A 15,288-nucleotide genomic window follows, 5' to 3' on the forward strand; every position below is an offset into this window, starting at 1 on the left:
TCAGCAAAAATTAGGCTGTACTTGAAATACTTGTGAAATACCTGTTTTCATTCTTCTCTTTTAATTTATAGTATCAAACAAAATACAAATAGTATGTCACCATCAACAGAATTACATCTAAAATAATGAGGAGGCACAACAAATCAGTTATCCTTATAAACTGTACAAAAATAGAAAAACAAAAATTTTCGAACCCGGAACCAGCAATGGAGAGGCGTGAACTGTTTACAGTGAACCCCCATTTACAGTAACTCAGGGGTATATTTTAAATCCACCCGCAATAGGTAAAAATCTGCAAAATGGAGATGCCATACAATTTTTTTTGTTCACCTTTTGCGTTCTTTGCATTACACAATTAAACTTTCCAAACTTATTAAAACACTGTAGCACCTATTCTTAGATGAGGAAACCAAGAATATCTCACTTGCACACTTCCAATAATATGTAAGCATACTTGCACAAGCTGTTGATATACTGCTCTTAAGTTGAAATTTACTGCAAAACTGGTACATAAAACTGTAGAAAATGAAACATCAAAATATTTTCCCAAACCACTGCAGTCAGCGGTATTGCATAGCGATCAGTGCTTGCTGTTGTACGTCACATTTCTACGGTCATTCTGACTCACTGACTGACTCATCAAAATCAAGCTTGTGTATTGAGCCGTGTCCTCCTGCCACCGACTGAGAATTAGCTTGTAGTTTCTATAGCAAATCTGAAAAAAAAAAAAAAATCTGTTTATTTTCTATAACCGTTCTATTTTCAATGCCGGTTGGCTTTCGGTGAGAGGCAGAGTTCTATGGGGAGAGATTTGTCTTGAAACTAAAGACACTGGCCGTTTCTCAATACCAAGAACACAGAGTACGTTGTTGTGACGCAACGAGCAGGGTCTTGGTAAGCCCGGTCTCAAGAATGTACTTCCCAAGCACGCATATCTCGCTGGCGTATTTCCGTAATTCATCGCAGTTATATCATGTGACTTGCTTTCAATGGATTTGTACTACTATTTGGATGTTTCAAAATGTGTTTGTGCAACATACATCGGTTAAAAACTTGACTTACATGATTGTGATTTCGCGAGACGTCATCAATGGCGGCCCAAGTACTGTTCCAATCGAAAGTATGCATAAGCCAAGACCACACGGAATTCCCGGATGTCGTTCTTTATTGCTAGCTTAAACCAAGGATGCATCAATTGTTGCTTGGTGAAGGCTTGGCTGTGATTATATCCCAAGATGCGTTTCGTACTTCAAGGAACGAATGGGAGCAGAGGAGCATCACGTTTTTTCTTCTTTCTTCCCACACACCTGTTTTGTGTTGTTTTGTGTTGATTAGCCTGCCTTTGGCAGCTGAGTACACCAGTTTTTCGGACTAATCCTCTTGCCGATCCACCGACTTTTCCCAACTAGTCTCGACCTCACCTTTGATTCCCGTCTCACCTCAGTTTTGTGGTTGTTTGATTTTTTTTTAAAAAAAATTTGGTGGGGTATTCTTGTTTCAATGGTTTTGATTCTTGCCTTTTGCAAGCTCTTTCCTTTCATTTGCAAGTGTACTATTGTATTTTTGCAGCTGTGTTTTGGAATAGATTTCATCAAACTTGATTTCCTTCCCATGTTTTTGGGACCTGCACACTTAAACATAAGATGCATCATCACAATTTCAGAAGAATCAGAACAAAACCTGCAACTCTCACCGGTATCTTTCCAGAACCTCCCCCCCCCCAATATTATTGTAAATTGGATAAATCACATGTATAATTTAATTTCAAATGATATTTTAAAATAGTACTTGTAATTATATAATATCTAGTCACGTACAGTTACGTCAATGCGTCACAAGCAGGAAGTTTGCAGTAAGAACAACATCCGGGTATTCCGTCCATTCAATGCTATTGCTTTTTGCGTACTTGCAATTGGAACAGTACTTGGGCCGCGACTGATGACGTATCAAGACATCACGAGGATGTAAGTACGGACAAGAATGCGTATTGAGAAACAGCCACTCTTCTTCTATTGCTACCTCTTTGGCCACTGCTGCTTTAGCGGAATAGAAGAAGAAAATTTAACAGAAGAAGAAGAGTGTCTTTTGAGTAAAGGCAAAACAAGCTCAAGAGAAACACATTTTGTCGCATTTTGTTTCCCGATTTGTTTAAAGTAAACACATAAATGAGGACCCTGTAACGGCTCATTTTCCATTTTTTCAATTTCCAATTTTAAACGAGAAACGGCTTGTTTCCGCTCAATGAAAACAGCAACACTGCCTCAGTGTGGACGGAGGAGCAAATGAATTGTGAAATGTGTCAGGTGAGTTGAAGGCGGAGGTTGGGCTGCATCAGGGATCATCATAAGCCCGTTCGTCTTTGCAATAATGGCTATCGTATTTTTCTTCGATGATAACGTTTTTATTAGGGGTGTGAATTGCCTAGTACCTGACGATTCGATTCGTATCACGATTCACAGGTCACGATTCGATTCGATACCGATTAATCCCGATACGAATTTATAAGTCGATTGTTGCGATTTTTTTCATTCAAATTTAGAAAATACTAATCAGTAAGCTTGTAGAGTGTAAGATTTATATGAAAATGTATTATTTATTTATCTGAAATTTCAGTCTTATAGAGGTTGTAATCTGTTTCATGTTTGAACAGCATTAAAATAAAATATTAAGGCTTAATGTTCCGTTCATATAACATTCTTCCATGCTCAAGGTGTGAATCCTAAAAAAAAAAAAAAAAAAAAATCGATTCTGCCGATTATTGAATCGATTCGAGAATCGCGCGATGTAGTATCGCAATATATCGCCGAATCGATTTTTTTTTAACACCCCTAGTTTTTATCATTTTTGTTTTTGTAATTTGTATACAATTTTCATCATCAAAATCAGGATTAATTGCCCATCCCTAAAATGGCCCATTTCTCTTCTGTAAATGTTCTCCTGCAGGATCGTATCTACTGGACAGATCGAGACAAGGCGTCAGTCTTCATGGCCAACAGGCTGACGGGTCAAGACGTTCACACTCTGGCGGAAAACCTCAACGATCCGCACGACATCGTCGTCTTCCACGAGCTGCGACAGCCGCAAGGTGCGTGTGTGTACGCATTTGCGCACATTGTCACGTGCTCCATCCCACCCTCCGACACCGAGATTGGGTGTGAGGTCAACCGCATCATGCGGCCACTCTGTGGGATTGTGTTAACCCGCGTACATCAATAAATGATGAGGTGAGGTTTGTGAATGCACCGCACTCATCAGAGCACTAAGCAGCCACCGATGTCGCTCCAAACTTGCTGCCAGTTTGATTTCCCCTGCAGAATGGTGTCGAATTGATTAATCATGGCATTGATTGCTTTGCATTTGTATTAGGGGTGTGCAAAAAAAAAAATCGATTCTCATCAGAATCGTGTTTCTCATTTGCTACGATTCAGGATTGATATAAAATGTCCCAAAATTGATTTTATTTAAATTGTTTTATACTGTGTTGCCCTTGTTTGCGTGTGCCTTTAGTTCATATTGTACACGATTTGGCCACTTGGGGGCAGTGTGGTTGTGCGCGATCTGATACATAGTTAACACTCATTCACTGCCAGCCATTTTAGAAAATTTCAAATTTTTCAATACCCACATTATATTACGTTCAATAATTATATAGAAACCGAATCTACAGATATGACAGAATAGACTCCCTACTTTTTGCCTCGTCCCATTCTTTTATAATTGACAGTAGAAAAATGTAGGTTTGCCAAAATACAGCCATTTCTCCTATGGACTCTGAAACTGTGTTTATTTCGTATAAAATGGGGCAATGATGTCGTCTACCGGTGGTTGGGCATCAGTAAAGTTGTTTCCAAGTTTGATATTTACAGTGGAGCAGAATCAGATTCGCCCCCATTTAGCCACGCTCTAAAAAATACAATTGACAAGTATACTTGTCAAAGGCAGTGAATGAGTTAAGTTGTAGCCACCTCACAGAGTAGTCACGATCAAGTTATGCCAATAAAAGTTGTTTTTTACAGTGTAAGAAGAGCATATGCTGGTGAGTAATGTTAATATACTTCTTCTTCTCTGTATAGATTGCTGAAGGGTTTTTATATGACTAGCCCTTCTTTTAAGTGATAAAAGTGCTGCGAGTAGCATGCTAATTAGCGTTAGTGAGTCAATGGCGCTTGTTTGCTTTGTTCTTGTTTACCGCAAAACTGATGTTTGTTTATGTACAGCACTTTGTATACAGCAACGCCTGTTCTTAAAGCGCTTTATAAATAAAGTTTAGTTGAGTTGAGTTAGCCATGCGCTAGCTACAAACAAGCTAAACAAATTGTGCTTGCATATAAGTGTACAGACTGTCCACTGTGTGTAATTTTCTTCATTTTTGTGTGTTTAGATTTGCAGTTAACCTCAACTGGAGTGTAATAAACGGCTTCATACTGTCACAGTAGTATTGTTAGTTTGAGTTAATGTTGCTTGGGGGACTGATTAGATGAGGGAACACACTACAGAAAGGGAGGTAGACTGAAAATCATTTCTGAATCGAATCGTGAAACAGTCCTATTTTTTTTATGTTTTTGTGTGTGTATTGAATTGGATTGTTGCCTTGCTTTGAATGTATGCTAATCTGTTTTCCAGTTTAACATACAACAACAAAATCATTATTAGGCTGATGTGAGCACCTGAAATGCAACATTGTCCCTTAACTGGACTCTGAAATTCTCCTCTGTCACCATGCGCAGGTCCAGACAGTTGTAATCTGGGCAGTGTGGCCAACGGCGGCTGTGAGTATTTATGTCTAAAGGCGCCACAGATTACCGAGCACTCTCCTAAATACACCTGCGCCTGCCCCGACGGACAGGACCTTGGCCCTGATATGAGGGCTTGTGTGCCAGGTGAGACTTTGGAGTGGAGGAAATGGGAAATAATAAAGCCTTAAAGGGATTTGGGAAGCACATCACAACTATATTGTGTTTCAATGCCGGGAGGAGGCAACACTCACTTCAGTGCATTTGGTGCACGACATAAACAGCTGTGACACAAAGTTTGCATTTATAAAGCGAGTTTTAATTCATAATCCTACAAGTCAAATGTTTGTTTGTTTTTCCCCCTCTGCGTGCAGCGCCCAAAAACGACATGCCACCCTCACCCTCACCTGCACTCACACCTGATAATCTGCCAGCATTAGAGGGATTCTCGCAGGCAGACGCCACCCCGCGTTTGACCACATCACCGCTTCCTGCCCTGGATCCGCACACCGCGCTCACCACGCTCAAGGCGGTGTCGTCACAGGAGTCCAAGGCGCTCGGATCTCACTCAACCGCCACCATCACCGTTGAGTCAACCACACCTGCAGGGGACAGCAGTGTGTCACAACACTGTAAGCAAGCTGGGAATTTATTTGTGTGTTCATGAAATGTCGTATTTCACCTTGTAGGATGCATAATATATATTGTGGTTAACAATTGTAATTGCCTGACATTAATATTTATAATTATGGGATGTTCGATACCACTTTTTTTCAGACCGATACCGATACTCAGACCCTCAGTACTCACCGATACCGATACCAACCGCCGATACCAGTAGTACATTTTGACAAATAAAAAAAATCGTGAAAAAATATTTTTTAACAAATATATTTCCTTTAATTTTGACAACAACAAAAAACAGCACAGTCACTCTTCAATAGTCTTAACGCTCAAAATAAAACACAAAAATGCTTTTTTAGTTTAAGATTCACAATTTTGAAGTATTTCCAAACCGGTGAAGTTTTGGTGAAAAAGTGCTGCCAGCTAGCGCCAGTTACAGGCAAGGAGGACTCACTTAACGTCTTCCCCCTCTGCCATCGCTCGCTTGTACTCATTTGCGTCACAAGTACTCGAGTACTTGGAAAAAGGCTGGTATCGGCCCGATACCGATACCTGGTATCGGTACTCGTCCATCCCTATTTATAATATATTAGTAGTTTCAGGCGATTAACATTTTTAATCGTAATTAACTCATTTGCTCCTAAAAATGTATAAATATGTTCTAGTTTAAATATTACCATGCTTCCAAATATGTATTTGTTTTTTTGTTTTTTTTGTTTTGTTTTGTTTTTTAATGCTAGAGCATACATAAGGCTTTGATGCAGCCTGAACTGAAGAGAATGCTTGAAGCAATGGTAGTTATTACAAAAACGGTCAGCAGGTGGTAGCAGAGTATAAGAGATCAACCAGGGCCACGTTACAAAAGACTCTTTTCCCACTGTATTAAACAGATCTGTGAATAATGATGAAACTTAGCTATATTCTAATGCTAATTGCTGATTGCCGATGAAAGAAAAGACTAATCTTTCTTTTGGTAGGTTCCATGTTTTTATAGCAATAGAACAAAATATTCTCTGGGCCTTGCAAAATCAGTCAAAATCCAGTAAAACAGCAAAGGGGCTTGCTTCAGTTAAAATGGCTGGGAGTGAATGAGTTAATCGCATGACTTCAATGGTTAACTCACGATTGATCACAATTTTATATCTGTTCTAAATGTACAGTTAAATAGGAAATACAATATTTTTTTCCCATACTCTTGTTAACACTAATATAAATATGGCTGCATCTTTTAGTCATTGATACAATTATTTCATACTAAACCATAAAATTGAGTTTGAATATGTAAAAATGAGTGTGATATTGATTTGTGTTGGTCATTTTTCTGCCACTAGATGGCATAATTGCATTTGTAAGACATTGGTGACAGCCAGCTCAGAACATTTTTCTTTCCATATTAAAAGCTATCTAATCTTCAACATAAAGTAAAATGTGAAATTTTGCACATTTAAAAATTTTAAAATACAACTTGACCCCAGACTCGACAAATATACGCATTATTATTACGTAAATTTACTGCTAAATTTTGACATGGGCGTGTCTGTTGCGGCTCAAATTCTCCCAGTACAGGATAGTGGTGTTAAAGGAACTCTAAATTAATTCAGGGATCGATGATGTCAGGGCTTGCACATCAATTACAATGTGCTGGAAGAAGAGAAGGCCTAACAATGGAGCTTAATGGAGCCTAGATGGATGAACTTTAGATAGGAAAGCAAAATCCCAACGGCCACTTCAGGGTTGCACATGAGACTCTCAATTCATATTGGAGATTTATTCTGCCTCTTTACCTCTTTGTAGAGCTCGTAAGCAACTGCTGCCGGTTTGTTTTATCGCCTTTCTTCCAGCTGCCCTCCCCTCCTGTTTCCTCCTTATCGTTTCTCACACAATTTTACACCTTAATTATCTTTCCTCCTCTTTATTTACACTCTGCCTCTTTCCCATCCCCGTATCCTTCTAATAGTTCTTTCTTCCTCCAGCTGGAAGTGAACATTTCCTCCTTGGAGAGAACCTGACAGTGGCTGTTTTAGGAGTGGTCATTCCCATTGGTAAGTGCCATGAAAGCGTTTGTCTGCTGTCTGCAGTCCATGCACAGCGATCTACTGTGGCACCAGAAGAGAAGCTCGGCCCAAAGGTCGTCTTCTTTGACGGTCCTCCAGTCTGACATTGTTGCATCATTCACTCCACATGGCATTGTGTGTGTTTGACTTTCTTTGGGCCGTGTACTTGAGATGCCAGATTAGCGTCTTCACATTTATCTGAGAAGTATTTAAAACTCATTCACTGGCAGCTAGGGGTGTTAAAAAAAAAAAAAAATAGATTCGGCAATATATCGCGATACTACAACACGCAATTCTCGAATCGATTCAATAGGCAGCCGAATCGATTTTTTAACATCCATTTTTGATGAAAAAATATTCAACAAAACGTCTAACTTTCACACCTTAAGCATGGAAGAATGTTATATTAATGGAACATTAAGCCTTAATATTTTATTTCAATGCTGTTCTAACATGAAAAAGGTTACAACCTGTTTGTTAAATACAGTGGCTCACAGTTATAAAACGGAAGTTTGAGATCAATAAATAATAAATTTCATACAAATCTTACAGTGTACATGTACAAGTTTACTGAATGCTATTTTCAAAATTGAGTAAAAAAAAAAAAATCGAAACAATCGACTTGAAAATTCATATCGGGATTAATCGGTATCGAATCGAATCGTGACCTATGAATCGTGATACAGATCGAATCGTCAGGTACGAGGCAATTCACACCCCTACTGGCAGCCATTTTAGAAAATTTCAAAATTTTCAATACCCACATGATATTATGTTCAATAATTATTAGGGGTGTCACGATTCGCCAACTCCACGATTCGATTTAAATTTCGATTTTGGGGTCACGATTCGATTTTTTTTCGATTTTTTTTGTTTTTTTTTTCCGCTCCCCCACTTTATAACACAGAGGCATATGCTTCTGTAGGCTAAGGCTAGTCTATGATCATTGGTTCTATTCATTGTACAGTACATCTTATTTCAAAAGATCGGCTACATATAGGTGATGCAATTTCCATATTATTTTTGTGTAAATTTATGTAATATATGATAATTGACATTAGGCAGGAATGATCAAATTCAAAGAATTTATTTACAATATAAAGTTAACCGTCTTGTTCTTACTGAAGTGTAAAATAAAAAATAAAAAAACAAAAACAAAAAGTCACAGTGGGTGCCTGCCATCTATTGACTGTTTTTGGTTACAACAGTGTGCTGTGCGTTCCTCTTAAAATAATGTGCAATGTGCAACAACAACAAAAAATATATTGTATCCAAAGTCATGGAACAAATACAGCCTGAACAAACTATATCCCAACATTTACAGTTGCTGGGCATACTGTAGCGTGGTTCAAGTACACTAATTAAATGTTTGAATCCAGCGTTTTCCAAGGCTGCAGGTCTGCTGCTATAAATAGACCTATGGATCTGGCGTTTCGTGCGAGCTGAAGTGTGTGGAAGTTTCAATGTAAATGAGGATGAAATAGTTGGTTGGACCGTTGTTTTCCCACTTCTAGTTGAATTTGATAAATCTAAATCTTTGTGATGCCTGCGTAAATGTCCCGTCATGTTTGTCGTGTTTCCCGTTGTTACGGCTGGCGGCTCGGGCCCGCCGCCGGCTCCGCTCCCCTAGTATGTATGTGTGTGTTTGTGTCGGCTGGTGCCCGTATAATGGTACTTCAGTTTGAATGCGCCAGCGCGACACTCTGATTGGAGGACTGTGCCAGCGCGACACTCCGATTGGACGACTGTGCCAGCGCGACACTCCGATTGGACGACTGTGCCAGCGCGACGCTATTGTGTATCCGTGTATTATACCCCTATTGGTTATTGTTGTTTCTCCTCCGTTCTGTCAGTTCTGTCAAATGCGGTTATTATTTGTTCACCTTCCACTTTCACTCCCTTGTCAAACCCCTGCCTGAAATTTCAATTAAAACTACTCAGATGTTAAAGTCGACCCGTGTTTATCTACTCTATATTTTCTGTTATTGTGTTACTTCCCTTCCCCTTGACGAGCCGGGCGTAACACCGTGGCCGAGTACAGTACGCGCACATAGCATATCTTGCAACTGTGGTCTTTTTATCGACAACGTGAACGTTGTCGACATAACTCACCGGGAACGCAAAATGTTTCCAAACTGGTGACGAGAGAAGCGGGAGCGGCTTGAAGCACCATTGCTGTGTCTGTCCGCGCTTGCCATCATGACTGCAGGAGAAGTCAGCTAACAAGTGCCGTTAGCTAGTAGCTGAATGGCTGCGTCTCATTTGCTTTCCTGGGAGGTGGCGGTGGCGGCGGTGGCGGCGGGCGCGGGGGGGGGGGGGGCATCGAATCGTGTGTCCTCTCTCTATTTCGATGCTCGAAATCGTGACGTAATTTCGATCGATTTCGATAAAAAATCGAAATCGTGACACCCTTAATAATTATATATAAACCGAATCTACCAAATGACAGAATAGACTCCCTACTTTTTGCCCCATCCCGTTCTTTTATAATTGACAGTCGAAAAATGTAGGTTTGCCAAAATACAGCCATTTCTTCCATAGACTCTGAAACTGTGTTTATTTCGTATAAAATGGGGCAATGATGTCATCTACCGGTGGTTGGGCATCAGTAAAGTTGTTTCCAAGTTTGATATTTACAGTGACGCATAATCAGATTCGCCCCCATTTAGCCACGCTCTAAAAAAACTACAATTGACGAGTATACTTGTCAAAGGCAGTGAATGAGTTAAAAATCCAAACAGCTAAATTAAGTTGGCAGAAATATTAGAGACAGTATAGTGCACTTTTACACACGTAATGTTTAATTAATAGATCTCTGAATTCATCACTCCAGACTGCTTGTCGTCATAGGGTCAAGGGTGAGCAGGAAAATATCCAAGCTGACAGAGTGAGAGGCGTCGTAAAGTCTGGACTGGTAGTCAGTCACGTACGGATCGTTTTGAGTATTGGGTGAACCTGACATGCACGTTTTGGCTGAGTGGTAGCCGCGATTCAGAGAATGCAAACTTCACACAGTCGAAGCCTAATTAGATCCCGTAACCTCTCAACTGTGAGGAAGACGTGCTAACCGCATTCGACCACGCTGCCCTCTCTGACTTCAATTGGTTTTGATTGAAATTTTCCTTCGAAAGGGACTTTGGGGTCAAACTCATTTTCAGCGCGAGGCACATCATTGTTGTGGTTTCTCATAGCGGACTCTTGTGAATGTGAAAACCTCCTCTGCCTCTGCTTTTATTGGTATTTTAACAACAAATTGAATTTGAAATGAGGATTGGAAATATGAGAACCACATATTTGCACATACAACTAAAGTAGTACCTTAACTTGCGTGATTAATTCATTCCATAATTCCCTATTGAATTGAATTGAATTGAAATAATATTACCTGTTCCAGTCCCCCGGGAAAAAACAAAACAAACAAACCCTACTTTGTTGGATCGCACTTTTTCATAGCACTACCAATAATCACTCTTTTAAATACTCACCGATATATAAAACTCAATTTAGCACAAGGACAAAAATTGTGAACAGACCTTTCTTTTCTGACACAGATGATGACTACCCACTTACTCAATGTCATTTTTTATTTATTTATTTATTTATTTTTGCCTTAAGTATCACTGCCTTGTATCTGCAGTCTCCATGAGTACCCGATTCCTTAAAATAAGGACAAACCTGTACACGCCCATCCCGAATAAAAACATAACAAAAATATATGCACAATAAACTAGTTTTGTAAAGTGTAATTAAACATTTTACCATGCAGTTGTTTCAATGTGACTGTCTTCTCCATGCTCCTTTGAGTGTCTTCATTTTCAATTTGTGTGTGTTTGACTGTATGCTCCTTTTAATATATAGCATCTAACGCTAACCTTGACCTTGGGTACTTGTATGTTAGAAAGGTATATGATGTAGTGATAATAATAATATTATTATTATTATTAACAACAACAACACTTATAATTGGGGATGTTCGATACCACTTTTTTTTCAGACTGATACCAATAGTCAACTCTTGAGTAGTCACCGATACCAATACCAAATACCGATACCACTACTACAGAAAATTCCACCCAAAAATGACAGATAATTTTCAAGAGAGACCTACATATATATTCCAATATAGTATTTTTCTTAAAAATAAATAAATAATTGAAATTAATGGCAATTTTCTATTCCTTTAATTTCTAGTTCCCTATAGTAAAATGGCCCTAAGAGGGCGGCTGATATTGGTATCGGCCACAGTCATGAGTACCAATACTGTAAAATAAGGCTGGTATCAGCACTGATACCGATACCTGGTATCGGTACTCGCCTATCCCTACTTCTTATACTTAGAATTAGAGCTGTCAAACGATTATTTATTTATTTTTTAAATCAGATTACTTACATCTTAGAAATTTAGATTTATCACGATTAATCACTTAATTAAAAAGGCTTTTTTATCAATACTTTTTGCTCACCAAATTTAAAGAGCAATTATGTGTTAAATTTTTTCAACATTTAATGTTTTGAGGATGTCTTCAAAATTTTTTAATCCACTGCACACCCTCATCCTCCTCATTTTCTAAGTTTATTATTTGCATAATTTTAAAATGAAAAAAAAAAAATGACCCCAATAGTTTGACATGAACAAAGATTGTGAATGTCATACGCATTTATTAAATGCTTCAATTTTATACATGTAGGTATGTCTCTTGCTCACACACAATCTGTGCTACCTTTAACGTAACCATCCGCTGTCAACTAAAGGATCATCAGCAGTCAAAACATCCATTTAACTCATTCACACTCAGCCATTTTCACAGACGCAGTCCCGTTCGCTCCCGGCTGTTTTACTGGATTTTGACTGATTTTGCAAGGCCCACAGAATATTGTATTTTATGGCTATAAAAGCATTGAACCTATCAAAAGAAAGATTAAAGTCTCTTCTTTCATCAGGAAAAAAAAGTATGTTTCTATCTGTTTCCGTTTTGCAGCAATTAGCATTAGAAGAGAGCTAAATTTAATCTAAGTAATTTAGCTTTTAGTCTAGATGGCCCTGGTTGATCTGCTGCCACCTGCTGGCCGTTTGTGTAATAACTACCATTTCTGCATCCGTTCTTTGCAGTTGAGAGGCTGCATCAAAGCCTTCTGTATGTTTTAGCATTAAAAAAAAACAAAAAAACGTATAAATACGTCTTTGGGACACTTACATTAAAAAAACACGTATTTACACGTTATTGGGAGCAAATGAGTTAATAAGCAACATGAGCACATTTTATCTGCTTTCGTGGGCCATAAAAATGATGTGGTTTTGCACATATGCTTCATAGAGTGAGTTTAAAGTATGAAACAACCTTGACATGTACGTCCTTCGCTGAGCCACTCCATCACGTTCACTCCCCGCCGCATGCCGCTTGCGCCCCTCCCCGCGTATCATTTCACGCCATGGACTCGTTATGCCTCATTAACGCTCCCCCCCTCCCCTCCCCCTGCGGCTGTGTGTTAAACGCATGCAGTTCCTATCGTTGCCACAGTGGTGTTCGGCCTGGTCTGCGCCGGCGTCTACCTGGCGTGGCGGAACTGGAGGCGCAACTCCACCAAGAGCATGAACTTCGACAATCCCGTCTACCGTAAAACCACCGGCGAGGGCGAGGAGGACGAGATCCACATCGGCCGGACTGACGCCATGGGCCACCACCACGCCCACCACCACCCGTACCCGCCGGGCGTCGGGATGGGGGTGGTGAGCTCGGGAGGCGGCGCCTGCCCGCAGTTCATCACCTTACCACTCGGGGGCGGAATGCCCGACCCGGGGACTCATTGGTATACGGAGCAGCCCATGCTCGCCACCGCATGACAGGGGAAAAGACGGCTGCCCAGGGAGGTCAAAGGTGCCAGGAAGTACATATCATCAACGCAGCCATGTTGTATGCCAATGTTTTCAAGTTGCTGAAGCTGGATCTATTTTTCTCGGGTCAAGTCATGTTTTGCATTGATGGAGTGCGTGTTGTGTGTCATCGATTTTGTAACCGAGTATTTTTTATTTGGGATTGGTGGAAAGCAGGAGTGCCCAACCAGTTGATCTTGAAGGGGGTGGGGCTCAGGTTGTATATGTGCGTGTTGTTATTGTTATATTTGAAAAAGTAGGTCACATTTTTACATGAGCAAAGGCTCACTTGCTGACTCGCTGGAAGTGCTCGGCACTCCCAAATCGGAGATGTGGTCGCTATATGTTTTATCCCCGACTGAAATTGTTGATCTGCGTTGATGGGACAATCTGTGTACATTTCATGTCAAAACAAATCGTGTTACTGTTTTTATTTGAAAAGTGATGTATTCTAAGCAAGTTTTTGCTGCTTTCACACCAGTCCAGACAGTTTGTTCTCTCCAAGTGCATTACGCACTGACAAACTGAGAGGATTTATTTTTATTTGACCTTCAACACTCTACAAATGAAAATATCTGAGCTGTGGACTGATTGCATGGAGGGGAAAAGGTGCATCGGGAATAATGACAGAGTGGGTTCCTTTTTTTCACTGTGATGTTTAAATGTTAGAAGGTTTGACAGGAGCAATATATCAGTTTCAGGAGAGAATATTGCAATCGTGCGCTTGCCTGGTATTTACATAAATACACATAATAGAGGATAGATACAATAGAGCAGGGATGGGCAACTGCTGGAGGGGGGGAACAATTTTTCATGTGTGCTACTTGGGGGGCCTGTTAGGACCACTGACTCCCTCAAAAACGCCGTTTTAAATATGAAGGAAACCCGCATATGTACGGAAAGGTGGAACTGCCAATGTAAACATTTTTAATGGGTAAATAAGTACGTAGTAGTAATAGTAGTAAATATGCTTAAATGGATTTCAATACTTTTAAACGTGTTTGCAAATACGTTTAAATGAATTTATATGTGTTTGAATGGGTTTAAATATTTGTGAGTGTATTTGCAAAAAAAAAAAACGGTTAAACGTATTTAATTAAATATGTTTCAACAACTTTGAAAATACCTATAAACATATTTAAATACGTATGTTCAAATGTTTTTGGAAATTTGCAACTACAAATAAAACATATCATTCCAAATATGCCAAAAAAAAAAAAAAAGGCTCACTTTATAGTATAGGGTAGTACAGTATAACCCACTGTATGCACAACTAAGACCTGTCTGCCATCTAGTGGTGAACAGAGATATTACATCTTATAACTTTTACTTCCCTTTATATTTGCAGTTCTGCACCCATGGATTTGCATATTCAGATTATTATTTAAAAAAAAAAAAAAATCCACAAAATATTTTTCAGATTTTGGATTACCCCCCCCCCCCCCCCCCCCATTTTTAACTGCGATCCACATTTTTCTCAGTTTTACGTGGAAAACACATTCAAAATGTGTATCAGTCAGTTTTGAAGATTTATCATAAAAAAAATGTTCGTATTTTTTTCTGTCAAATTCCAGATGAACATTTTTTTTCCTTTATTTTGTATGTGTGTGTGTGTGGGGGGGGGGGGGGGCATATTAATCAAGGGGCCACTCAGAATGTGTTTGGGGGGCCACTTGCAGGATGCCAGTTGCTCATCCCCGCAGTTTAGAATGCAATATGCATTTGCATAATATTTGCATCACAATTCAACCACTCATTATTTCGGGCAGGGCATACAAACATGCACACTGTGTCAACTGCAAATATGTTTTATGTGTTATTATTATTATTATTATATCTGAGTGTGAGGGTCCTTTCTCCCCTAATTTTGACACTGTTCACAAACCCGTCAACATTCTGGTTGTGTTTGTGTGAGTGCGTGTTCACTGTAATGCATGTGAGTGCTAATGTTCATCCCACGTCGGCCATATTTGAAGAGTTTGGACGCTCCGTGTTGCACAACCCT

General features: G+C 39.6%; 1 protein-coding gene across 2 annotated transcripts in view; it reads left to right on the forward strand.

Moving 5' to 3' along the window:
* The window catches only part of LOC144018944 (low-density lipoprotein receptor-related protein 8-like), a 106,077-nt gene extending 91,361 nt beyond the window's left edge, over positions 1 to 14,716 (forward strand). Inside the window, exons 14-18 of one of the 2 annotated variants that reach the window (XM_077521638.1) lie at positions 2,944 to 3,085; positions 4,728 to 4,880; positions 5,108 to 5,365; positions 7,331 to 7,399; positions 12,913 to 14,716. In XM_077521638.1, coding sequence (XP_077377764.1) covers positions 2,944 to 3,085; positions 4,728 to 4,880; positions 5,108 to 5,365; positions 7,331 to 7,399; positions 12,913 to 13,253 — 963 coding nt within the window. In that variant the 3' untranslated portion in view covers positions 13,254 to 14,716. The remainder of the gene's footprint in view (positions 1 to 2,943; positions 3,086 to 4,727; positions 4,881 to 5,107; positions 5,366 to 7,330; positions 7,400 to 12,912) is intronic. The other variant, XM_077521648.1, reaches the window with a different exon arrangement.
* Positions 14,717 to 15,288: the final 572 nt, after the last annotated feature.

The sequence above is a fragment of the Festucalex cinctus genome, chromosome 1 (genome assembly GCF_051991245.1).
Source record: "Festucalex cinctus isolate MCC-2025b chromosome 1, RoL_Fcin_1.0, whole genome shotgun sequence".
In the NCBI taxonomy this organism is placed as follows: Eukaryota; Metazoa; Chordata; class Actinopteri; order Syngnathiformes; family Syngnathidae; genus Festucalex; species Festucalex cinctus.